Source organism: Maylandia zebra, linkage group LG9 (genome assembly GCF_041146795.1).
Source record: "Maylandia zebra isolate NMK-2024a linkage group LG9, Mzebra_GT3a, whole genome shotgun sequence".
Taxonomy (NCBI): Eukaryota; Metazoa; Chordata; class Actinopteri; order Cichliformes; family Cichlidae; genus Maylandia; species Maylandia zebra.
In genome coordinates this window covers 13,721,153-13,746,332 of record NC_135175.1, presented here as the reverse complement: position 1 = coordinate 13,746,332, position 25,180 = coordinate 13,721,153, and the positions used below count along the sequence as shown (strand labels likewise).

General features: G+C 39.9%; 1 protein-coding gene across 4 annotated transcripts; it reads left to right on the top strand.

The window, feature by feature from the left end:
* Positions 1–21,256, top strand: rnpc3 (RNA-binding region (RNP1, RRM) containing 3). 4 transcript variants are annotated; one of them, XM_076888052.1, is made up of 17 exons: positions 1–198; positions 737–781; positions 867–1,017; positions 1,117–1,164; positions 1,258–1,367; positions 1,506–1,595; positions 4,872–4,983; positions 5,627–5,695; positions 7,662–7,804; positions 8,702–8,827; positions 9,213–9,358; positions 13,500–13,697; positions 15,710–15,804; positions 16,465–16,523; positions 18,484–18,616; positions 20,706–20,783; positions 20,929–21,256. In XM_076888052.1, exons 3-16 carry the CDS (start codon positions 871–873, stop codon positions 20,772–20,774), a joined length of 1,545 nt encoding a protein of 514 aa, XP_076744167.1. In that variant the 5' UTR covers positions 1–198; positions 737–781; positions 867–870; the 3' UTR covers positions 20,775–20,783; positions 20,929–21,256. The 4 variants fall into 4 exon arrangements, with proteins under 4 accessions (XP_076744167.1, XP_076744168.1, XP_004569574.1 ...); XM_076888053.1 differs by lacking the exon at positions 737–781; XM_004569517.6 differs by having other exon boundaries at positions 1–781; positions 21,193–21,256.
* The last annotated feature ends 3,924 nt before the right edge of the window (positions 21,257–25,180 follow it).

Genomic DNA, 25,180 nt, shown 5'->3' with positions numbered 1-25,180 from the left:
AGAATACTGAAGTGGGTTTGTTTACTGGCTGGTTTTGGAGGCAAGTTTCTGATCAGAAAGGTTTATTGCGGTTCGGAACTCTGTTTTATGTTTTAAAATCTTTACTTTGGTTCTCGAAAGTGTCCAGAACATATAAAGGCTGAGATAAATTAGCTTAACGTTAGCTCCGTGTAGCACCAGCGTTAGCGGCACATTACGGTAAGGACTTAGTCATCGTGGAGTAGAGCAGCTATTGGAGGAAAGGCATATTAAACTTGGCTTTGCTAGTGGAAAAAGCAGCACGTCTTATATCGCTTCACTTCAGCTTTTTTTTTTTTTTTTTAAATGACCATAATTAATTAATTAATTAATTCGGCATCATTTATTTAAATAAATACCAACGTTTTTCTATAAATGAGCTTAAACCTAGTACCTCAGCCTGCAGTCACGCACATTTCTCATTGTCTTTAACGATTGCTAGGGGTTGAACAGAGGCTTGCTCAGCCTGTTAGAAGCACGTGTCAGATGTCCAGTCTAATACATCAGCGTTAGTATCAGACTGATGTGCTGCATCTGGTGTAACCTAAATCTTCACTACTCGTATGGTCACAGGACTATTATATATGATTGTATGCGAAGGCTGGCACCAAATTAAACGATTTAGATATTGAACATAGGGCCGGTCAAAAGCATCAGTGGGGCAGACAGTATCAAGAGGCATTGCACCACCAGTTAGCCTGTGAAATTGCTCTTTTAGGTGAAAGGTTGCTTATTAGGTAGTGGTTATCACTGGACACAGGAGGTGAGTGCTGCTCACTGTTGGAGGTTTGTGAGCTTAACTTGCTGCCATTTCTCTTGCTGCCATTTCTCTTACTGCTGTCCTGCAGCAAAATGAATGAAGACCCAGTCCAAACAAACTGCAGTAAAACACTGCTTGTCCACCACTTACCAGCTGAGCTCAGCGAGGAAGAGAAGGAAGACCTCCTGAAGTATTTCGGAGCTGAGTCAGTCAGAGTCTTCTCAAACAGGGGCCGCTTGGTACGTTTCTCCTCACCGATTATCCCATGAGCTGTATCTCACATCCTGACATTCATTTGAGTTGCCAGGCAGTCTGAACATGTTTGTCCATTTCCACAGAAACATGCAGCCTTTGCAACGTTTAGGAGTGAAAAGTCAGCGGCAAGGGTAAGCGTTTTGTTTGAGACTTCCTCTGGTTTTTCTCTCACTTTGTCCTGTATGGTCTTTTTCAGTCCCCTTAACATCTTTTTTTTTTTATAGGCTCTAAGCAGACTCCATCAGTTAGAGGTTCTTGATCAGACACTCATTGTGGAGTTTGCAAAAGGCCAAGATCACATAACAGTGCTAAAGGACCCGCCTGTGTCAGAAAGGTGAGCTATCTGAATAACCCCGGGCTGCACAGACCTTCATTCTTATGTAAATTGATGGACTGTTAATGCCTCTGTCAGTTAACAGCAGATGATTGCATCCCTTGTAGTGGTCTGAACCTCCCCTCTGCCTTTCTGTAGCGGTGAAAATGTCAAACAAGAGCAGAAGAAGCAGGAGAGTAAAAAGCCAAATATTCCCATCATAGAGACGGGCGTTGCACCGAGTCTCGGGTAAGAATGAAAGCATGTCATCATGAAGCTGGTGTGACATGAGGGAAGGAAACATTTTATTTTTATCACTTGTTTTGTTTTTTATTTTATTTTTATTTTTTTGGCTGATGTTATTCTCTAGTGCATTATTCATTAGATACCTTGTAGATTTCTAGTCTTTGTTCTTTTTGCCATTTTGTGGGGTTAAAAAAAGAAAACAAAAACACTATATTGCATTCTGCCTTTTGGTGACAGGCCCTGTCTCCCATTACCCAGAGTTTGTGAGTCATTACCTGCCCAAACTCTGTCTTATTCGATTAAATATGTATGTGTGACACATGTTCTCCAAACTGCGGTCAGAGTGTTGCCAGTTTGGCTATGCAGAAACTGCCTGGAGGCTGGCTGACAGTAAACCTGGATGAGAATCTGAGAGCTGTAGTTGGGAGCTGTCAAACGCCTTGTGTCCAATTAGATAGCCAGGCCGCCACTGAGCGCCTGACAGGCCGTCTGTCCTGCCAGTTGGTGGGACCAGGTGGTCTTTGATACCTTTCACTCCATTTCTGACAGTTTGTCTTGCTGCTGCTGCTACAGCAACCCAGACTTAAGAGCTCCATATTCTAATACTAGTCTGCACAAACTGAGAGAATGTGCTGTCTGGTTAGACGGGTATATTGCATTTAGGTGTGTTAGAGCTTGTAGAAAGGTTGGATTAGGGACAAATTGAGATGTCCTGCTAGCTGCACTTGCTGGTTATTTTGAGCTTGAGTTCACCAATGACGGCGTATTTTAAATCTCCTGTACAGCAAAAATGTGATTGCAGAAGGAGAACTCTGATGTTTTTCACTGTTTTTCACTAGTCTTTGGTTCCTTTTATGGACTAAATAATACATTGAGGGATATTAAGTGAATTTAAAATACATTAATCTGTGCTTTTAAAAAAGGGGGACTCTAAAATAGTGGTCAGCTATGCTCATTTTCTTAATTCAATCATTGTATAAGCAGAAAGGCTAGAACTGCATTTTGTACACATTTACATTTTTGCAATTTGTTCTGTGGCAAATTATATGCTAATAATTAAGAAAACAATTTTACGTTGTTTTCTTTAGAAGAAATAAGTAAAGTCTGTTTGAGTAGGTGCAAATCAGACAGACTCATATGCTGATGCGTTGCAAAACATGTATTTTTTTTCCTGGCCATTAATAATTAAAGAGCAGAAGGGGAGATTTTAATCATCTTGCAAATTTCACATTGATGCAAACTGGAAAAAACTGAGCTGGGAGAGGCATACAACCACAGTCCGACTTTATCGGCGACCCCTACTAGCTGTTTGCTGCTAGCGACCAATAATATTAGCTGCATTCATAATGGTCGGTAAGGGAACGTTTTAAAAGTAAAGAGGAAATGGGAGAAACACCCTTCAACTATATTATGAGTGTTGATGTTTCATAGTTTGCCCACCAGAGGGCGCTTTGCAACATCCCTGTTTTTCAATTTTAAACACAAGAAGCACGTGTTTGGAACCACAAGCACAACAACCAGCTGATCCAGTCAAGTCGGGTAAATAAATGACTACATGTTGCAAATGTTTGGAAAATCTAAAAAAAAAAAAAACAGTGGTTCAAAAGATCAGAATGACTTTTTAAAATCCTTAAATATAAGATAAGATAAGATAAGATAACCTTTATTAGTCCCACACGTGGGAAATTTGTTTTGTCACAGCAGGAAGTGGACAGTGCAAAAGTTATGACGCAAAAATTAGAATACAATAAGAATAAATACAGTACACGATTTTACACGGTGTTACAGTACAGTACATATCAGTATCGGTCGGGCTCTGTGGTTAAGTCCTTAACTTCAGCTTGCTTTCATTCTAATTGGAGAAGTTGTGGTTGAGCGCTGGAACAAAGGAGAAATGTTTGTGGGGAAAAACATCTTGCTGATGACGTGGCTTCAAGCCGCAACACAACAGAATCTACATTCACTAAATCAAATGATGACGAAGGTGAGTTGGAGTGCTGTTAAGGCACCATTTACCAGGCCTCCGCACCTTTAACTGCTGTTTCTAGTGGCAAATTAAATAACTCTCTCCTACCTTCAGTCTTTGCTCATTAGTCTTGAGTGTAGGTGAATTTGTTGTCCCATGCTGTGTAGATTGGCACCTTAAGAAATCTATTTCCCGAGGACCAACCTTGCTGTGCTGACACGGCATGGCTTGTGCTTTTAATCTTAATGACAGGCCTCCTAGCAAGAGGTAGGGCCACTGCCTGGGCCACACACTGATGTGTGACTGTTTTGACATATAGTCATGTGAAGAAGTTTATCCCATAAAAAGTATTTGAGAAAGCAAACGCGTGATTATCTTTGAACAGTGCTTATAAAAAGAACAAAAAACAAAACAGGGACGTGTTACATAATTGTCTGCCAGTCTCTGACATCATCTTGCTTTAACTTTTGACCAATTTATATGCAATATTCATTCATTCTCAGGATGTTTGAGGGTTTTCTTGCATGATTTAATCCCATGATTTCAGTGGGATTAAATCTGAGCTTTGACGAGACCGTTCCTTCTCCTCTACCTCTCCGTTTCTCATGCCGAAACCATTTTTTGGTGGATTTGCTGCTGTTCTTAGGATCATTATCCTCTTCAAAAGTCACTTCTGGTTCAGCATTAATTCTTGGAGCAGATGGCCTAAAATGATCTTCAAGCAGTCCTTGGTGTGATGCAGACTTTACAGTTGAATCAGAGACTGCAAGGGACATGCTCCGTAAAGCCATAAACTAACAGCGTAACCCCAAAACACTGTTTTTGATTTGCTAGTACAGAGCACATTATTCCTAAAGGTTGGGTGTTTTCCTGTCTGGTCACCGGCCAAGCGTGGTTTAGTCCTTTCTAGGATTTCTTGGCTTCAGACCTTTTTCTTCCTGTCGTTCCCCAGAGCAGACTCGGATCACTTGTGCTTTAATCTGGATTCCAATTTTAGATTTGAAGGTGAAGGAGATAAATATAGAAGTGTACATGCTTCGTTCCCGTTTGACTGCTTTGTGTATAGAAATTGAGAAAATGACTGAATTTGTTTAGAGTACATCACCTTCATCTGTATGCACTCATTTGAAATGGATCGAGTGTTTGCTCCTTCAGATGTATTCAAAACGTCAGTTGTTTCCACGCTAATTTCCATACTTTTTTTTTTTTTTCTCGTGACTGTTTTTCAGTGAAGGCTTTATTGTGTTTAAGGCAGAGAGTTGCAGGTTTAAACTAACACTCTTTTTTTCCCCCCCTCTCTTTGTCTCCTACAGGTTGAAGTTTCAATCAAATCCCACTTTGAAATATTTATATCCACCACCCTCTAATGGCATTCTGACAAATATAACACACGCCCTCATGAGCGTGCCAAAGTTTTATGTTCAAGTGAGTAAACACAGCTTCCTTTGTGTGGTTTTATTTGTTATTTTACCTTGATGCGCAGATGCTGGCCATAATAATGATGTCCCTGTGTTCATTTTTGGTAAGTGGGAATTAGTGCAGGAAAGAAAAAACTCAAGCTAATGTGACAGCATTTCAAGTCCCTACATTTATATTGTAAAATAGGAATATGATTCTGGAATAAGTGTCCCAGAGGTTTTTGAACTGCATCCAGGCTCTTAAAGATCAAACAGCAAACATTTGCCTTTTAAATCTCAATTTGGGAAGCAAGTATTAATAATAAACCATAAGTGGGCGGCATGAGTTATGGGTTTAACATTTCCCTGGGAGCCGCGCTGCCTGGATTTTAATTGCTGCTGTTCCCCGTGTCAGCAGCTTGGTGGTGCTAGTGTGTTTCGGAGAAGCTCTCCCGGTGCTCTGCCTCATTGTAGGCATCTCACTCGAGCCTCAATCTCACCTTGATCCTCGTATTTGTATGCGAAAGCCTGGAAATCTGTTTTACATATGGAGCCCGAGTTTCCGGCTGCCTGTTTGAGAGCGGCAATATATATTTATATTACCTGCTCTCTCCCCCCAGCCTGTGCTATGAATTTTCACTGTTCTCAAACTCGTATCTCAAACTATACAGGTACTTCATCTGATGAACAAGATGAATTTGCCATGTCCTTTTGGCCCAATCACAGCCAGACCACCCATGGTAAGCTTCTGTACACCATCACTGAATGTAAAGCTCTTTCCAAGTGTGTAAATGTGAAGATTTTTTTTTTTTTTCTTTTATAAAAGCAGGTGTTATGTTTCACAAAATGTACTTCTGAGAGTTAGACAGCTTGTTAAGGCAGTAACACTCAGCTGTGTGTCTTTAGGTTGATGAGCAGAACTATAGATCCCTACCTTTCCTTAACTTTTTGACTCTCCCAAATACGGAGACTGAAAGTTCTTAAATGTAAAAAGAACATGTTTGAGCAGTAAATGTGAGCACTTTTCCCAGATCAGCCAAAATATTCCTACTCTCTCCATTCATAGTTCATATTCTTTTTTTTGTCAAAATGCACATATAAATATACAAATGTACTAGTTAGCTTGTTTATTAATCATCAGAACTTTCATGTGTTCACGTCACACTTTCAGATGCAGGAACACTTTGGTATGATCAGTATTTCTACACTGAGTACTCATAAAAGGTATTTTATGAGTACTTTATTCAGACACAGTCTGAGTAAACTAATAATACACAAACAGGGAAAACTAATGAGTAAATATTCACATTCAGAACTTCTCCAAAAACTACTTTGAGTTTGGTGTTTCAGTAAAGCAGATGCAGGTGCTGCTCTTCCCTCAAATGATTGGTTGGCATGAACCATACCTCAACAAAATCACAGCAGGCTTTATACCCAAAGCTGGAGAAGGCTGCAACGGCCGTTCTAAAGACCTGAGTGCTCATCAGTCTGCAAAGTGCATACAAATAGGACAAATTCAGGACAGGTTGCTACTTTAGCTGAAGTGGAGTGGGCAAAGATCACACAAGAACACAGTGTGCAGTCCTGCAAGAAGTGAAAAAACAACCCGAGGGTAACATAAAAGTACCTGCAGAAATCTCTTGGTAAACTTGTGAAATCCTTTTTGATGTCTCAACTGTTAGAAAAGCGCTGAGAAAGAATTGTGTTAATGGAAGGACACCCCAAAGCGCTACAGTCCACAAAAAAGGTTTGCAAAATAGGAAAAGAGAAAAGAAAATCAACCGCCTGTCCCAAAACACTTTCCTTTGCTATCATTGAAGGAATAATGAATTTTACAGGAGAAATGCAGGCAAGAAGTCCATGCCCTGAAGTTCAGGGGAGGTTGGGTGATGCAACAGGGCAGTGACAAAAAGCACACGAGTAGATCAACAGAAGGATGGTTAAAAGGATGAAACTCGCAAGACAGAGACCTGACCTTAACTCGGTTTTCATTCTGTGGCATGACCTGAGGAATTGTGTTTAATCAAAACATCCCAGAAATATTGATGGACTGAAACAGCTTTGTAAAGAGGAGCGGTCCAAAAAGATGCCAAAAACCATTTGGAAGTGTCAGAAGCAGCTACAGCCAAGGTCTGATGGAGGCTGCTGCTATTAGAGGGTCCGTTAATTATTAAAGTCAGGCTTTCACTCGTCTTTTCCAGCCTTAGTGATTACAAAAGGGTTCATATACTGTACACATGCAAGCAGCAAAAACAGCAGAGACAGAGAATACAACAGAAACTTTACATTTAACTGTATGTAACTGACATGGTGGTTCAGAAGCAGAGCAATGATGCTCAATATTCAAGGAAATTCCAATGTTCAAAATGTCAAAGTCATAGACAAAAAAAACAATTGATAGGATGTGAAGGGAGAGATCCTCTCTCATGCAAAATGTCCGGGAATGCTGTGTCCAGCTGTGCTAGGAGTTTCCTTTTTTCCTCTGACACGTTGGTTCTATTGTGCGCTCATTTTCTTACATTTTATTAGTTATTAGAAGCTGGTCGTCAGGTTGCTCAACTGCAAAAATAATTGTTGTTTTTAGTACCGTAAAGTCGTCTCCTTTGACTGTTGTCGAATTTAAAATATCTGTATTTAATTTAAAATCAAAATCAGCCATCGCTTCTCCCATTTGTATGCTAAGCCATGTAATTTTCTTTCCCGCAGTTTGAACTCCTGCCTCCTGCTCCACCCATCCCCATGCCTCCTCCCTTCCCTCCCGATTATCCCCCTTTACCAGAGGAGGAGATGGAAATGAGCAGCGAGGAAGAATCCGAGTATGAGAGTGGAGACGACGAAGACAAAGAGAGGTGAGGCGACGACAGAGTGCAGCACAAACACTGTTTGAGACAGTCAGACTGGCTTTCAGATAGTTTTGCACCTCATCATAGCTAACGGTCATGCCGGCGTATTAACATATTATTCATCAGTATTAATCTTTCTAGAGAAAAGATTAGTTGCAAACGTGTGTGGAGACTTTCACATCTGTATCTCACTCCCTGTCATATTTTCTAAATATGCAGAAAGCTCGTGTAGATCCACAATTGTGTAAATGCAAAGATTTTCGTGTCTGACTTTTGCTCCACTTTAGCAGCAGGTGACAAACTAAAGGGCAAATATGAATCTTTGAACCTTACATCGACGGCGTTGGCTGGCTGTCAGTGGAATGATACTGGCATGGTTTGGGTCACTGCCAATCGATATGAAGTTGCTCTGAGTGATCACCTTTATGGTGTGATGAAACATTCCTGTCCTGATGGGAGTGGTATCTTCCAGAACGGCTGTGCCTCCAGTGTTAGGGTCTGAGGATGCTGAATGGTCTGATGAGTAAAAAAAAAACTAGTGTGAATCATATACTATTGTCTTTGCGGTCACCAGGTCTCCTCCCTAGTTGACCACCTATGGATGATTTTAGACTGACGTGTTATAGAAGATAATCACCAAAGTGATGTCCCAGCCCTCCAGCTGAGCTCCAGAGACCTGGAAAATCAATGATCCTTCTGCACATTTACAAATCAGAATATAAATTTAGAGACTTTTTTTTTTTTTTTATACATTTCTAAATCTGATTACAGCAGATATTTAACTATCCATATACATTTGCAAATGTGTGATTACAGTACTAGCTTCATAGATTTTTTTATTTTTTATTTTTTGGACCAAGTTGGACGATTTCCCCCTTATTCCCTATGCTTGGTTTATTTCAGGATTGTTCGTCTGATGGGCCTGGTCAACCAAGCATGCAAGCGACCCTTGAGACCAAAAACAGCTTCAAAACGAAAGAAGCCCAGGATCAAGGATCTACTCTATGCTCCCAAGCCAGACTCTCAGAGGTAGACCAAAGGCACTCATGCATGTCACAGTCCTCACGCATAGCTCATCTCAGGACAGTATTCACAGGCAGCTAAAGAGAGAGGGCAAAAACCTCCAGATAATAAGTCTTCCTCATAAACACAGCCTCGTGCGGCTCGGAGACTTGTTGTTTCAGCATCACACACTCACACACTCCCTTAATGACAGGCCACAAACTCTGTTACTAAACTATAAATATACACAAACACACAGTCTCCTGGCCACATGTTTGTGGACTGGGAAATATCTCAGGTTGACCAGAACAAAATATCCTGAACCGTAAGGGGCTCAGGAGCTCAGTTTTATTGTAGGTTATTTTTAGAGATTGCAGTAGAGGGTAGCAGTGATTGTCTTTGTTGTCCTCAGTGCTGCGACTCTGCAGCCCTCGGATGTGTTTGAGCAGCCCCACGCCGCCGGTCCGAGGAAAATTGAGTTCCGCATTTCAGCTCCGGATGTAGCAGCTGCTGTTGAAGGAAGTAGGCCAGCTCAGCCTGAAGACGACGAAGGCAAAGGTAATCCTCCCTCCCACAATTTCTGCTGTCAATTATGTTGGCTAGTTTTACTGGATTGAGCTTTTTTGTTGAGTCATGACAGTTTCCAAGCTGATGCCTCTGAAACTGAAGATCGAGAGATATTCAGTTTCGAGTAATATAAAGAGGAAAGCAGGAGGAAGTTTAGAGTAGTTAATCAGTTGTAGAAATTCATGATGGGTTTTTTTTGTTTTGTTTTTTTTGAAAAGGACAAACAGAGCTGAGATAAAGGAGCCTGCCATTGTTGAAGGGTAAAAATAACTGTTTCACAGAAATGGTAACAAAAAAGGTACAAAAATGAAATTGAGACTTTTTGTCCCAGTTATCAAAGTTATTGTTGGTCCTTCTCTTGACTGAACTTATTTAAGTTGTACTGATGACGCTGGAAAGATACAGTTCAGCCAGAGTTACTGTTTGAAAAGGAAATTGAGATAGAAGAAGTCGTCCATCAACCACAGGTGGCTTTGCAAGACCGTAATTTGTTTGTGTTTAGTTATGCACAAGACATGAAAGCTTGAGGCACAGACGATGATCAATGTAACATAATATGATTAAAGGATTACAGAATGACAAGGATCATTTCACAGTAAATTATCTGTTTTTAATTTATTTACATTTTAAGGTACCATCCAAATGCTTGTGCTTAATTATCACAAGATATTTATTTATTTTTACTTTTAATCGCTGCTTAACTTTTAGTGCGATTCCAAAGAGGGATATACAGACCTTTGCTAAAGGTGGATTTAATACTTCCAACTAGGGCTGCTCGATTATGGCAAAAATGATAATCACGATTATTTTCACTGAAATTGAGATCACGATTATTTGACGATATTTATTTAACCCTTTAAGACCTACTATAGAACCAAGTCCACCAGAGCTTATATTATTTTTTTTACATGCTGTAGTGCCATTTGTGGGAGCATTTCAAGTTGCTATACATCAATACAACTGTTATAGCCCATATTTTAATAATATGTATGCATTAAGTGCATAGTAATTACATAAATTGCAAAAAAGTGCAATAAACTACAAAAAAAAATTGAAAATTGCTTTTGTTTTGTTTACATATATTTCTACTTGGAGAAGTTTAAGAGGTTTATCCCTCAAAACTTTAAATACAAAAAAAGTTGCAAAAAATAGTTTCCCACCACAGGAAATTTATTTTGAGTGTCTTCATAGTTTTATTTTGGAGATACAGCAATTTTTATATACTGCAGGAAAAACAAAAAACAATCCTATGATGCAAATTTGCAAAGAAAACAGCATGTGCATCATTTCACTGTGGGAAGTGTTACGAACAGCTGATAGGAACGGCAAAGCGTGTTTCTGGAATATTATGTTTTTGTTCCTGCAAGCGCTTTTTATGCAATTTTTGCAAAGCTATATGTGGAACGAAACCGTGACCGAGGACAAGCTGATGGCATCAGATGTAAGTACAACTCCTCCGGTTTCATATGCAAAACAAATTATTGCGCTAGCTTACACGGTTCAGGTTCTACAGGGATTTAAAAATAGTTACGCAAAACGGAGCGTGCTGCTCTGACCGGCTTTAAAGGGTTAACAATGACTTTAAAAAAATAATATAAAATAGTGTGCAACACCACTGAAGTTTTTTTTTTTTAAACTCTTTTCAACCAACGGCAGTCACTCTCCAAATAACTTCTGCTTAGCTTTCCGAGCTTCCCTCGGGTCCTCTTAATCAGCGGTCTCCAACCTTTTTTGCGCCACGGACCGGTTTATGCCCGACAATATTTTCACGGACCGGCCTTTAAGGTGTCGCGGATAAATGAGGGAGGGGCTAATAATCGGCTCAGTCATTTTTAATGATCGTTGAAAGCCCAGATCGTAATCGTGATTAAAATTCGATTAATTGAGCAGCCCTACTTCCAACAATAAAATATGATCTCTATAATTTGCTTCTTCCAACCTGCTGCCAGAGCTATAGAGCTCTCAGTGAGTTACTAATAAACTTTATGAGGATGTAGAAATGTGGTAAAGGTGAAGAGCAGAAACTGTAGAAGGAGGTAGGACAGGTCATCTACTAATCGGAAGGTTGATTCTTTGATCCCAGGCTGCTTCCAGTCTGCATGTCAAATACCTCTGATCAAGATCCTAACCCAGAGCTGCTCTCCAGTGCACCAATGAATGTGTGTGCATGTTCGACAGAGAGCACGTGCATGAATAAAAGTGAATGATGAAAGTTGTGTAAAGTGCTTTGAGTGTTCAGGTAGAGTAGAAAAGCTCCAGACATTTACCGCGTGTTTTAAATTAGCATAAGCAGTGTTAAAATATGACATCATTAAGAAATGAGAAGTGGCAGCCATGACAACTATGTAATGATGCAATGTTAATTAGTCAGTTTCCAATGTTGATTGTGCTAGTTAACCATGATCACACATAGCTTTCAAGCACTTTCTGTCATTGACACATGCTGATGGATGTATTGTCCATGTCCTGGCCACGGATATTTCAGCATGTGGATTGGAGAAGTCAGGGATCAACCCACCGGCGTTCTTTATGTGGATGACCCACCCGAAGTTTGCTTTTCCCCCTCTATTTATAAAAAGAAAAAAAAAAAAAAAAAAAAAAAAATCCACATGTGTACTGAGCGACAGATGTGGAAAATTGTTAAATCTCTAGCATGTGAGAAACAAAGGCTAAGTTGTATTAAGACATGCAAAAAGCTACTTTTATAGTTACCGTTAAGATAAATCAGACCAATGCTGCAGTCTCCAAATATATCGCAAAAGTTTAAAGATGGGTTTGCTTATGTCCTTCTGTGCAGCTGAGGCAGTGTAGGGATTTAGTTATTACTATACATCATGTTTATTATCACATTGATGCAGGAGGTGTTTTGATGTTCCTATTGACATAAGTTAAAGCCCGCACCATGGACGAAGTCGCAGCCAAGTGTTACACAGCAGTATATCACGGTAGAAACTGCCACCAAAAAGGTTTAACCATTATCTGTATGAGCAAATGTCATTGAGGGCACAGTCTGTGTTACTTGTCAGCTGTGCAGTTCCCTGTTTGCCTTATCTCCCTGCTCTCTAGCTACAACTTCACTCTCTGGCAAGTCCCTGCGAAGTAAAATAGATCTCAAAGTCAAACACAAAAGATTTCCTAAAGGCACGGGAAAGATAAACTATGACAGGTGGCTTTTTGGATTAGTCTTGTTTTGGGGAAGTGGAGGTGTGGGATCCGATAAACAAGCTATTTAAATGAAAAGGGGAGGTGGGGGTAGATAAGGAGAAGGATAATTTTGAAAGCAGCGATCTAGTTCTCTGCAGAGAGTGTATCAGAAAAGCTCCCCAACGCTGCTTGCTCCAGTGCACACACACATACACCTTGCGTGGGTGACAACTCCCCCCACCCTCCTCGGATTTGTAGAGGCTCACTGCTCTTAGTAATTCCATCTACAACGTGTGTGTGTGTGTGTGTGTGTGTGTGTGTGTGTGTGTGTGTGTGTGTGTGTGTGTGTGTGTGTGTGTGTGTGTGTGTGTGTGTGTGTGTGTGTGTGTGTGTGTGTGTGTGTGTGTGTGTGTGTGTGTGTGCATTCATGTGCTCCTCAAAAGAGTTATCCTTCCACCGCCTTTCAAACTCATGTTTGCAAAACAGGAGGGAATTTTGATTACAATTCTTTATTTCACAGAGACTGAATGTGCTTATGTTTGCTCGTCTTCCAGTAGTCAGCGCCACCAAGTTTAACCTTCCACCTTTTTCATTATTTCTTTGCCTTATGAAACCCTGTTGTATTAATCCCGACAAAGAAATCATTATTTCCAACTCGGATTATACTGATGCCACAGTTAGAAATTTAAATATCAATATGTTAAACTAATTGTGACCAAGAGGATTTGCTTCCACCCTCCCATCCCCATCCAGAGCTGGTGTTGTTTACTGAAGAGGATAAACATTTTGGAAGTGATTATTTCACCATCTGCTACTGGTAAACACTTTGAAAACCTCAACTGTGCTAGAGGGAGAGTGTCATCCTCCTGTTTTTGATACCATAAAGCGGTTGAGCAGATCTAACCTAGTGGCACATGAGAAATACGTGCATAATTAATGTAACAATGTGATACACAGGTTTTAGCACGCTTAAACTTTTCTCCCTTAGCATCGTCCATTCAAGTGGATCAGAGCGAGATCAAGCCCAGCAGCAATGAGGAGGAAGCAGAGGCTAAAGGTTTTGGGAAGCTTTACTTCAGCACGCAGGCATCAAAGCAGCAGGAGGAGCGCAGCGACAACGAGCAGGATCTCGTCTCAGATGTCATCTCAAGGAAGGAGCTGGAGAAAGGACGGCTGTCAAGAGATGGTAAATGTAACGCACAGAAATGTGACAGATTAAAGGAAAAGGCAACAAAGTCTCTTAGTAAAGGGGTTGGGCCACCTCGTGCTATCAGCATGTCATCGATTCAAAGTCTTTGTAAGGATAAAATGCATAGTGTGATGCAGGGTGTGATCTAGTCACTGCAAAGGCCACAGGATCTGAGTCACATCATTTTCATGCTTACCAGATTAATCAATCAGTAAGAAACGATCCAAAAATGCAGTTTTAGGTTAGCTATGTGATTACAGTAGTCACTTTTTCATGGAACTGTTGTTCTGTTGGTCCAGTTTATTGTGCATCAGCTGCTGTGTCAGTTTCCAAAAGTCCTTGCTTTCCATTTCAAGGAGCTGTAATATATTCTGATTCCCTCCTTTGTTTAGATGCGAGTAGAGTAGAAGCAGTAGATACTTTGAAATGCATATTGGCGTAAACTGCCAGTTAGCTGAGAGGCATCATGGCTAAAACAAAAAAGAAGTGCAAATTGTGGAAAATCTGCCTTGAAAGAAATCCTTCACAGAAACAGGAGTTGGTGGTAAATATGGAACAGAATTTTCTTTTGGCATTGCAAAACCCTGCTTCTAATTAGCTTCTACTGACTGTGACTGTCTAATATTACACTCACCTTTTTTTGAGTGCAAAATATCAAAGCATTCAGCGTCAGCATATTGTTAATCTGAAACATTTTAAGACGAGATAAGGGAGTAAAGTAACATCGTTCTCCCTGTGTAGAATCAACAACCTAGCCGTGCAGTCTACCTTTAGTGGTTCACATGTTTGATTGGCAGGCAAAAGGTCACTGGTTCAATTCCAGCCCGAGTTTACCACCAGAAGGTAATTCCAGACCCTTTGTGGGTTGCGTTGGGAAGAGCGTCTGCCGTAAAGCTGCCACATCAAACATGCAGAGCTTCCCACTGCGGCAGCCCCTTGTGACAAGCGAGCAGTCGAAAGTAGCTTGACTGTAATACTTGTTGCCGCCGATCAGTTCCTTCCTAGATACTCTACAATCAGCTGTAAGTGGTATTATTGCAAAGTGGAAGCGGTTAGGAACCACAGCGTGTCGGCAACAAAGTGGCAGCCACATAAATTTACAGAACGGTGGCGCTGCGTGCTGAGGCGTATAGTGGCTAAAAGTCACCAACGCTCTGACTCATAAGACATCAGCTCAAAGACTGATCTGGTAGGTGGCCCAGTGCTTTTGTCTGTCTAGCTGTTGGGGTGTGTTATATAAAACTTTGAAACTTCCATTACTCAGGAAGGCCAAAAATGATCAACATTACTGACATTAGCAGGATTGTAGGGATGATGATGATTACAAGTCATTTTCTCTAATGAGGTTGTGATTTTAAGATTCCGTTATCATAATTATTTACAATTTATCCAGTGACTCACAGACAGAATTATCATTTACAGGTCTACTCGGCTTTGCAGGGCAGGTTAGCTTAAATTCAGCTTCAGGGCAGAGCTGCTTTCAAATCCTGCTGTTTAGTTGAATAGGTGAAAACACACCTCCAAATAAACACTGACATTCCTCTGGCTCTGCTGTCCATTTACATAGGTTTAAATGTGGAAAAATGCACATTTTCATGTATATTTAAACCATTTTATACAACTTGTTTTGTTTCTCCCTGGCATGAGAGCAAATTTGACAGAAAGGTAGACCTTTATTAAATAGTTGGGCTATCCAACCAATACTTTGTCTCACGTTCTCTGACGCCGTGTTTTTAGAAGCACGTATACACCAGCTAACACACGATATGCCCAATTACACTGAAAAACAAGTTCATACATGTAATCATTGCTTTAAAGTCATGGAGCTTCTAAGCCTAGTTCTTTCTCAATCCTGTCTTAAATAAAACATTGAGCGGATGGTATTGAGTTGCAACGACTTTGAATTTATTTAAATTTTTTGGTATAGGCAGCCCTGTGATCCTTTGTACCTGTTTTTTTTGAAATTCACCTTGCATCAAGGCACCCCCTCCTTCTCTCTTTTAAAACAGAGATAAAAAGGATGTCTGTGTTTAAAAATTATGAACCTGGCGAGCCGACCTGCAGACTATACGTGAAGAACATTGCAAAGCAAGTGGAAGAGAAGGTAGGTCCAATTTTAGCTCTTTGATCCACTTTTATGCGGTTGTTTGGTTCACTGGAGTTGTTTCGTGAGAGTCTGGGATCATCGTCCTATATATTAAATTGGCATAGCATCAGTTATCTTTAAAAATGTCTTGTTTTAGAAGCTTGATGATAACTGCTATTGCATAAAGCATATAACAGGTGCCACTACCTCATAAAAGGTGTTCTTGCAATGCATTATATCAGGATGATGTCATACATTACTACTGTTTGACCCTATGCTTCCTGGGAAAATGGTGATATTTCTTCCCTTACATTTGATACGGAAGCTGTTCAGTGAATTCGCAGGCCTTCTTAGCCGTAGCTCACAGCTGTGAGTAACGGCCCTGGTGAAGGTGAGAAAAAAGGTGGCAGCGAAAGTGTTCTCTGTGTGGGCGTCTCTGGGCTCACCTGAAGGTCAGGCTGCCTTAATCTCCACCGTTAACCTCCCGGCTGTGTCGAGCTGATTTATCCAATAAGCTACTTTGTTGCCTTCTAGTTCGCAGAGAGACTCAATTAAGTGCGAAGCAAATGTGTCATCAACATTTTGGGTTAATATTTATTCAATTTTGTAATGATGCATCACAAAAAATAAATAAAATCCTAATCATTTTTGCTGCTAATGTTTATTATTTGTCTTCAGGAGCTGAAGTACATCTACGGGAGATACATTAACCTCTCGTCAGAAGAGGAGAGAAACATGTATGTTAACATCAATCCTCCGTATCATGTCTTTACTTCATATTAACACAACTTGTGATTCACTCCCCCCCCAAGTTTCTCTTCATGAGCTATTTTTTGACTCTAGCAATTTGTCACTTTCTCTTGAGAGTTTTTAGTTATTCATGCTGACACTGTCTTGTGTTATTAATAAGTACCTAAACTGATGTAGAGATCATGAGGGATGTTTTTATGTTTGTGCATCAGCACTACTTCAAATGAATATTCCACCTGAGTCATCAAACCGAGCTTATGTTGAGGACGGACTCTGAACACAGATTCAGGTGATAAAAAGGAAACTGCAACTCTGCGAGCCAATCAGTTTCTCACTTTAGTGACCTGCTTGGCTTTTTTCTTTGGCGTTTACAACAATTAGTGACCTCAACACTTTTGAAAAAGAGTTCTGAACACCAGCTTTTTTTGCAACAGTGAAAACATTTTGAGTGTTTAAACTGCGAAAATGTTCAATTTCAAGGGGAAAAAAATGAGTCATTTGGAATTTGAAGGCAGCAACATGTATAAGAAAGTTGTTGTGGGGCCATGTTTAACATGGTGTCGCATTCACTCTTCTTTAACAACAATCTGCAAACATCTGGGAACTGAGGAGACCAGCTGTTGGTCTGCTGGGAGAGGAATGTTGCCCCATTATTGTCTGATTTAGAATTCTAGCTGCTCAACAGTCCTGAACTTTCATATTTTCCTGTTGGCTTTCATGTTTTTTAATTTTATGATCTGCAAAATGTTTCCAGTTGGGGAAAGGTCTGAAGTAATCTACAAAGATGTTTGTGCAGGATGCAGTTTAGCATCGTATTGCTGAAATATGCAAAATATGTTGTTGTCTGTATGAGAGCTCTGTTGCTCTAAAACCTTTATATATGCATATATGGGGTATGCAGGGTGCATGTTTTCCAAAAATGGTGACCTGCAGCTTGCGCTGGAGACATTCACAGCTGAGTGCAAAGTGGTGGGAATAACAATTAGCACCTCCAAGTCTGTGGCCATGGTTCCAGAAGAGGGTGAAGTGCCCACTCTGGGTCAAGTTCAAGTGTCTCTGGGTCTCGTTCATAAATGGGGGGAGATTCAAAATGAGCTAATGTTTTTCTTAAAATGGTACATTTTTTACCTTCAAATATTATATATGATTTTTTAATATCCTGTTTTAAGTTAACTATGGGGGTTTTGAAAATTGGGAGATTTTTGTTTTTAATTGTATTTTCAACAGCATCTCAGGTTTTTGGGGAATTGATGATTTATGCAAATGACAGCTTGTCTTTAGTGAATTCAAATAAACTGTAGCACAGAAAAGCTGGTCCTAAGAGAACTAAGGTGAACGTGAGTGAATGTTGTCACTTGATAACTTAACCAGCTGTCTGCAACTGCTCACTCACAGTCAGCTGTGCAGCAGCAAAATTAAAGACAGCTTTCTGTCGTCTCTAAATTTCTTTGTCATCACAGTTTTAAATTGTTAATGTGTGTGATTACACAGCTGTTTGTCATTAACATGTACTTATATTGATGAAGTCAACCTTAAAATAATGATTTAGTCAGCTACCTTTTTCTGTCCATCTGCTTACCTGATGTTGCCAAATGATTAGAAATGAAGAAGAGAGATTCAGTGTTTCAGGTTTCACTGTGTGCTGGATAGACATGTTGTGTTCAGTGTAGTTAGACATGCCTAATGTTTTGGTAGTAGACTGCACTTTAATACAGAGTTTCAATTATTCTACCAGCTAAATATCGACTCAGTTGAATCAATTAATTGGAATAAAAACCTGCAGGTTGCTGGGTCTCACTAACGCATGACCGACAGCCGCTGTTTTATGAGCTCGCAGGAGCAGATAACATTTTCCTTTTGTAACGCTGAAAAGCCAGAGCTTAACGTTGAGTCGACCAGGCCACAAGCTTTGAATGATAATGATGTGTCTTTATTCCTGTTCCATAGGTTTGACATTGTGTTAATGAAGGAGGGGCGGATGAAAGGGCAGGCCTTCGTCGGACTCCCCAGTGTGCAGAGTGCAGAGAAAGCCCTGAAGGAAACCAACGGCTACGTACTTTATGACAAACCTCTGGTTGTTGTATCCTTTCTGTCAGATGAAACAAAGACAACGTGTGAATTCAGGTTGCACTGATATTTGTTTGGATTTAAAAACGTAACCATTAGTGTGCATTATTTAGCATAACAATACAGTGCAGGTAAAAACATGGTAAACAGAAGGAAGTGATCTAAGTGGCTATGACATGTAAGTGAACGTGCAGAAAATGGTACAGACATCAAGGGGTAGTTGAGAGATGATTTATCAAGTGGGCACTTGCTTTCACAGATGTGCTTTTGGCTTTGGTCCTCGGTACCTTCAGGAGGATATGGTCTAATATCTGGCAGCTCTGAACCACCACCTGTTTTTCTTCCTCTTTCCAGAGATAACCATGCATCAACATTTAAACTTGTTTAATGGAACAAGGCTATTGACTTTGATAGTGTTTTAATGTGCATCCTGCACCCAATTAGCTTGTCGACAGCATATTAGTCTTTCAGCTCAAAGAGTGAACAGAGATGTCTGCAGCATAATTTACTTCAGGTGTTGTCCTGCATTCAGCTGTGTTGCAGGAAAAATAAAAAAAGAGGATAAAATTTGTCTCTCAGTATCAATTCAGTTTTATTCATATTTATAATATTTTAGCCACTATGTGATTAGTAAAATGTGGGATGGTCTTTTTTTTTTGGTTGCCGGTATTTTTTATGTCAGAAGATATCAGTATGGGAATGCACTTTATTTATTCCAAAAGTTTGGACGTTATTCCAAAGCAGGAGAACTGACCTTGCTACATATCCAAATACAAAGTAGCTCAGAAAACTTAAAAAAAACATTCAGTGGGAGCTAAATAAATAGGAAATTAAAAAAAATTCAATCTAAATAAATTAAAATCTGAATATAATGCAATAAAAGATTAAAAGAAGTCTTCTCAGTTGATGGAGCAGTCCAAGCAGCAACAGCAGTGTTGGGAGAAGCTCACTTGGCAGGCTGACCTGACGTTGACATGTTAACTTTGTTACCTTTCACCTTCATTTCTGATCTCTGTGTCAATCTCAGCTGCTTGACTCTTTGAGATTGCATTTATTGGTTCCTCTTGTGTGTAATGCTGTGCCTTTTCAAGTCTGTTTGATTAAAAACTAATTTGATGGAGGCTGACAGTAAGATTAGCTTAGCATAAAGCAAGGGCCAACCAGGTAATAACAAACAGCTGTGCCACTTGCTATTGCACCATTCACAGTGGCTGCTGGCTACACTGATAAGCTTGGTGTCAACGTTCTCATCCAACTCTGAGCAAAAAATTAAGTTTTCCCAAAAATTATTTATATAATTACTGCTACTGTAAAAATGTTAAGATTTTTAATCCCAAATTTTGCTCTGGATATTAAGTTATACGCTACAATTATTATTGTATAATTAGTCCTTTATTCTGAGAAATGTTTCCTGGATTGGCTTGTTTGCGTACGTTTGTTGTAAAATGAAATAAGCATGTACTCATAGCTTAAATGTGATATTTTTCTAGTCTGTTTGCAGTATCAGAAAGTGAACAAAGGTTCATTCAGGTACAGATATCTTTAGGCAGAGGACAGCCAGTCCCAGTTTGAATTCCCTGTCATGATTTTTTTCAGTTTGCCTGAGACTGCAGTATGGCACTTACCAAGAGCTGCAAAAATTAGTAAGCTTGAAGAAAACCCGGCATAAAATCCTCATATGTTTTAGTCTGAGGTTTGTTAGCAAAAACACTCCGGTCACAGTCTTCCACACATTTGGATCTCTTCTCTTTATTTAACCTGCTACGTGAGGTGAACTGTTTATCAGTCTGTATGATTATGGTTATGTCACTGAGTAAGTGAGGCAACCTCAGGAAACCAAGAGACCCAAACTCTTATAAGGTCAATTTTGGCCAGAAGTCTTCTGGCATTTATGAACAAATAGCTGAGACCTTTACTCAGATTAAATTCATGAGGCAGTGAGTGTCACAAGGAAGAAGGCCGATGTGGCCTAAAGCTGCTCTGTGCAAGTTCAGAAATAAATGACACTCCATGGCTGTGAGATAATTAATGAATTATAGATTGCAGTAGTACATAGAATTGAAAATATTTGCTGCCCCAGACCTTAACTCTACAATTCTCAGCAATTTGCTCGATCTGCAAGACCGAAACAAGACAACACAGCTACCAAGAGAGGGCCAAAACAGAGGTGAAGTCAGCAGGTGAGCGATGATATGGTGATGAAATGAGAATATGGAAATGATTTGCCTTTTCTCATGATGCCACTGTGCATATATAGAACAAGCCTTATGTTTATTGCAATGGTGTTTTCGCTTCACAATTATGTTTACACTTTATCTATTCAAGATACCAAGGCTTGATATTGTGGCCCAGCAGAACCATTTGTATCCTTATTGTGTCATATCCTTTGGGGAAAAAATGAGGGTGGAGCGGTTTAACTGCAGATATTGTAGCACAAATATATTATTATAGTATAGCTTTTTTTGGTTTCTTTTCTTTTTCTAGCCTATTGTATCTTATGTCTTTTTTTAGCACTGACTTTGTAACCATAAGCTATTTTTGAATCTTAAACTTCTTCATTGATTTCTGCCCTTTTTGACTGAATTTCAGGTGGAGGTCATCAGAGCATGTTTTCTTCCTTTCTGCCATTAAATACAATATTTTATTAAAATTATTTTTGTCGTGGTTTATTCCAATCATCGCCTCAAACACGTGTCAGCATTTGCGCGTACACTTCAGTCAAACTATCATTACTGATTATCTTTAGTCCCAAACTTGAAGTCCTGTCAGCCGAGTAAATACAGACTGGGGAAGGTATATGAGATCGAGATTGGCTCTGAAGCAGATGGTAGGCTGTCAAAACAGTGGGGGGGGAAAAAAACCCACAGTCCTGAAGAGACAGCAAACAAACCAAACAGACTGCTGTGTGTGGAAAAATTGCTGGGACTGGGTTAGCTTACCTTTACAATCCCTGGCTGGCTCCATCTGTGTGATTATAGAGAGTAAACCTTGGAGGGTGAACTTCTCCCCTCAGCAGCCATCATATCTAAAGATTTGGAAATAAAATTGTTTTTTGTCCTCTAGGTATGAGCAATACTGGAAGTGTGCTTTGGCTCACGTCAATCACAAAGTAAAGTTTGTGATGTCGCTGATATTTAGGCATCAAAAGAAGAGAAAACGTTAATCTGATGATGTGAGAAGATTGTCCTTATGTTAAGCTTTCCCCAACTTGGAGCGCTTTAAAAGTAGATGCAGAGCAGCCGAGGGACACCTTTTTACAATGCGTCAGATCCATACAAGGGTTGCATTGTATCTTTTCTTGTATTCGCTCGAGCCGTTCTTCTCAGCTTGCCCACACACAGTAACATGCGAGCCTCCCGTAAACTGGTGGTGGATGTACCCTTCACATACACCTACTGTTCTATCTTACAGGTTTTTAATAAATTTGAATGCACACATGACAAGTGTACAGTGCAGCCTGTGGAAGGGTTCCAAAACGGCAATAAAAAAAGCATACAACAAAGAATAGATTTAAATGGGTCGTGATGAATGTGCAGATCAGTATAGGTACGAGTTGTCTGAATACATCTATTTTCAGGGAATGACAATATGTACTAATTACTGGATCTTCCTTGTCACATTTGACAAGTTGATTTTAAAGTGGGCATACTACCTTCAAGTAGCTGATACTCTACCACCAATCACAAATCAGGAATGTGCTATCTGCTACATCACACAATGCTGTTTCATTGAGTTATTCCCCCCCCCCCGCGTGTAAGCACAAAAGGCTTCATATACCAGCTTGGAGGTATGATTTAAAGTTGGCAGAGAGAGTGGTTGCCGTTGCAACAGTTTTACCCAAGTAATGCGGGGTAATCTTACTTTTTGTATAACTTTACCTATGAAGCTTCTTGTAGTTCATTACATTCCAGCGTTGCACATGAGTTCAGCTTCTCGGTAGTTAAGATGTACGCACGAGGGGTTATCAATCAAACACGTGCTTATCTGGTCCGACCCGCTGCTCATATGTCAACGCCAGTGTGTAGGAGTAGTTCCCATCTGTGCCCTACTCAGCCCGCCACCTCAACGATGACAAATGTGCCACCCGCAGTGAAAATATTGAGAGTTACCAGGACATTTATCAGGTAACATTTGAGCAATAGGGAAGATAACCTTTTGTAAGTGGACGCTGATAAAGATGTATGTTCTTCCTTTCCTCTAAACGGGCTCTGTCTTTGTTTAATACCTACTGCAACTACCCAGAAGTAATATCGTGATAATGTTTCATATTTTGGGTTCAACCAGGTGTGCAATCTACTTACTGAGTCTAGCCAAGCCTTTGGATTGCTGAATGTGTGTCCACAAGTGGGCATTATATGTTGCTAAGTTGGATGCCTGCAAGTACATGTTCTGGTCACTGATCACAGTTGTATGAATCAACAGGCTTTCAGCCTTTGTGGTTGTGTACTGGATATCCCCAGTACAGTCTGAATGCAGTGCTCATAAAATTATTAATACCAGTAAAGAACTGGTTTGCTACATGAAGGTTTAATCAGACACAAAAGCTAAGAGTTAAACTGATAGATTTGGAGGGAGGCGATGCTCTTTGACGGAACCAAAGCAGCAGAGAAGATTTGGCTTTATAAGCACTTCTTAAATGTTCCGTTCAGGCTAAAACTGAATGAAACTACAACGTTGGGGTGGTGGGAGGAGGTAATACATTAAGAGCTGTTGGCATGTAAGGGATCCATTTGTGCTGTCAGATTATAATACCTATACCTGAATCAATATAACTGAGTGTTGGGTGTCAGCTGTGAATGACACAGTGATTGTGAAGCGCGAATAAAACAGCTGATGTTAATCAGATGATTAAGGTAAGGTCCTGTGCTTGAATGCAGTTTATCAAAAAATTATGTGTCAAGGGGAATTAATGACAGAGGAAAATTAAAGAAATGTCCACAATCAGCACTTTGCTGGCTTAAAGTGAAGCCAAAAAGCATTTTGCTCATCAATTAGTTTTGTACTTCATGGTGGAGAAATTGTATGAAGTCTATGAAAAAACTATGTAATTCATCAACAATTTTACAGGGTGGAATTTATCCCAAAAATATATTTATATTGTCTGTCAGTGTTTTAACCATATTTAGTAAAATAGTTTTAATGCAATTGGGCATTAACACAAAATTAGATTTATTGTTTATTGAGTAGATACAGCATGCACTCTATTGTGGATATAATCTACACGTTTTTGCAGTTTGCTAGTCTGGATTCAGCCGTTCAAGCATGTTTTAACAAAATGTCATAAAACTTCTCAGGAATGAATGTCACAGAAAACTGGCCTCAAGGTCAGACTGCAGTGCATAGAGACATTGCAAAAAACCCAGGAGCAACAGGCCTCAGTTAGCATGTTAAATGTTAAAGTTCACAGCAGTACAATTAGATAAAGACAAAGCATGTGTAGCTTTTTGGGAGGGTTTCCAGGAGAAAGCCCCTTGTCTCTAAAATGAACATGGCAACACATCTTAGGTTTTCAGAATTGCATCTCAACAAACCACAAAACTTCTGGAACAATGTCCTTTGGACAGAGGAGACCAAAATCGAGGTGTTTGGGCATAGTACACATGTGTTCCATGTTTTAATGAAAAACAAAGACAGCCTATCAAGCCATAGGACCTGGGCGCCTTGTTGTCCAAGATAAGGACAATGCTGGACAAAACTTCCTATCCACTCCATAACGTGCTGGCCAGTCATAGGAGGATGCTCTGTGATAGACTGAGATTACCTAAATGCAACATTGAATGACACAGGAAATCATTCCTGGACAACTCCTCCATCTAACGCACACGTACACAATGCAATAGTTGCACAACATTACTATCTATTACAGTACGACAGTATGCACCTCAATGTCAACCAGAGATATGTAATTTTGTTTAATATACTGGGATATTCACAGTTAGAGCTATTTGTATTTATTAGAGCTATTTTGTAATGTTGTAGTGTGCGTTATTTAATTTAGTAAACCTGATTGAAATGTGTCCATAAATGAAAATACCCAAACCTTAATGAACTGAAGCAATACTGTAAAGAACCGTGGACCAAAGGAGGGGGTATTAAATAAGGCGTTGCCACCAGTGACACTGAAATGTCATTTTCGATTTAGAATTAATATGTATAAAAACAAAAAAGGACAGACAGAATATTTTAAAATAGTTTGATTTATTTGTGCTGGCATTTAAATGGAAACTTTTAGAAAGGCATGGTTCAAAGAGAATACATGCATTTTTCTGTCAGTATATCGGTACTGGGAAACCAGCTGTTGGATAACATTCAACCTGACAGTGAACCAACATTATGAGGCATTGCCTTCCCTGAGTGAATTGATGTTAGCGAATAACTGTAGAATTCACAGCCAACGAGTCATAGCCTGGAGCTGTTGGGGTGCACGGGCCTCTCATCGGCCACAGCTTCATTTGCATACATATCTGAGTAAATGCGGGGAGTTAAACTTGTCGGGTTTTAACCAATTAAATGGCGAACGACACACTCTAATAGAGATGTACTGTATCTTGATCAAAGTTACTTCAATATTCCTTAA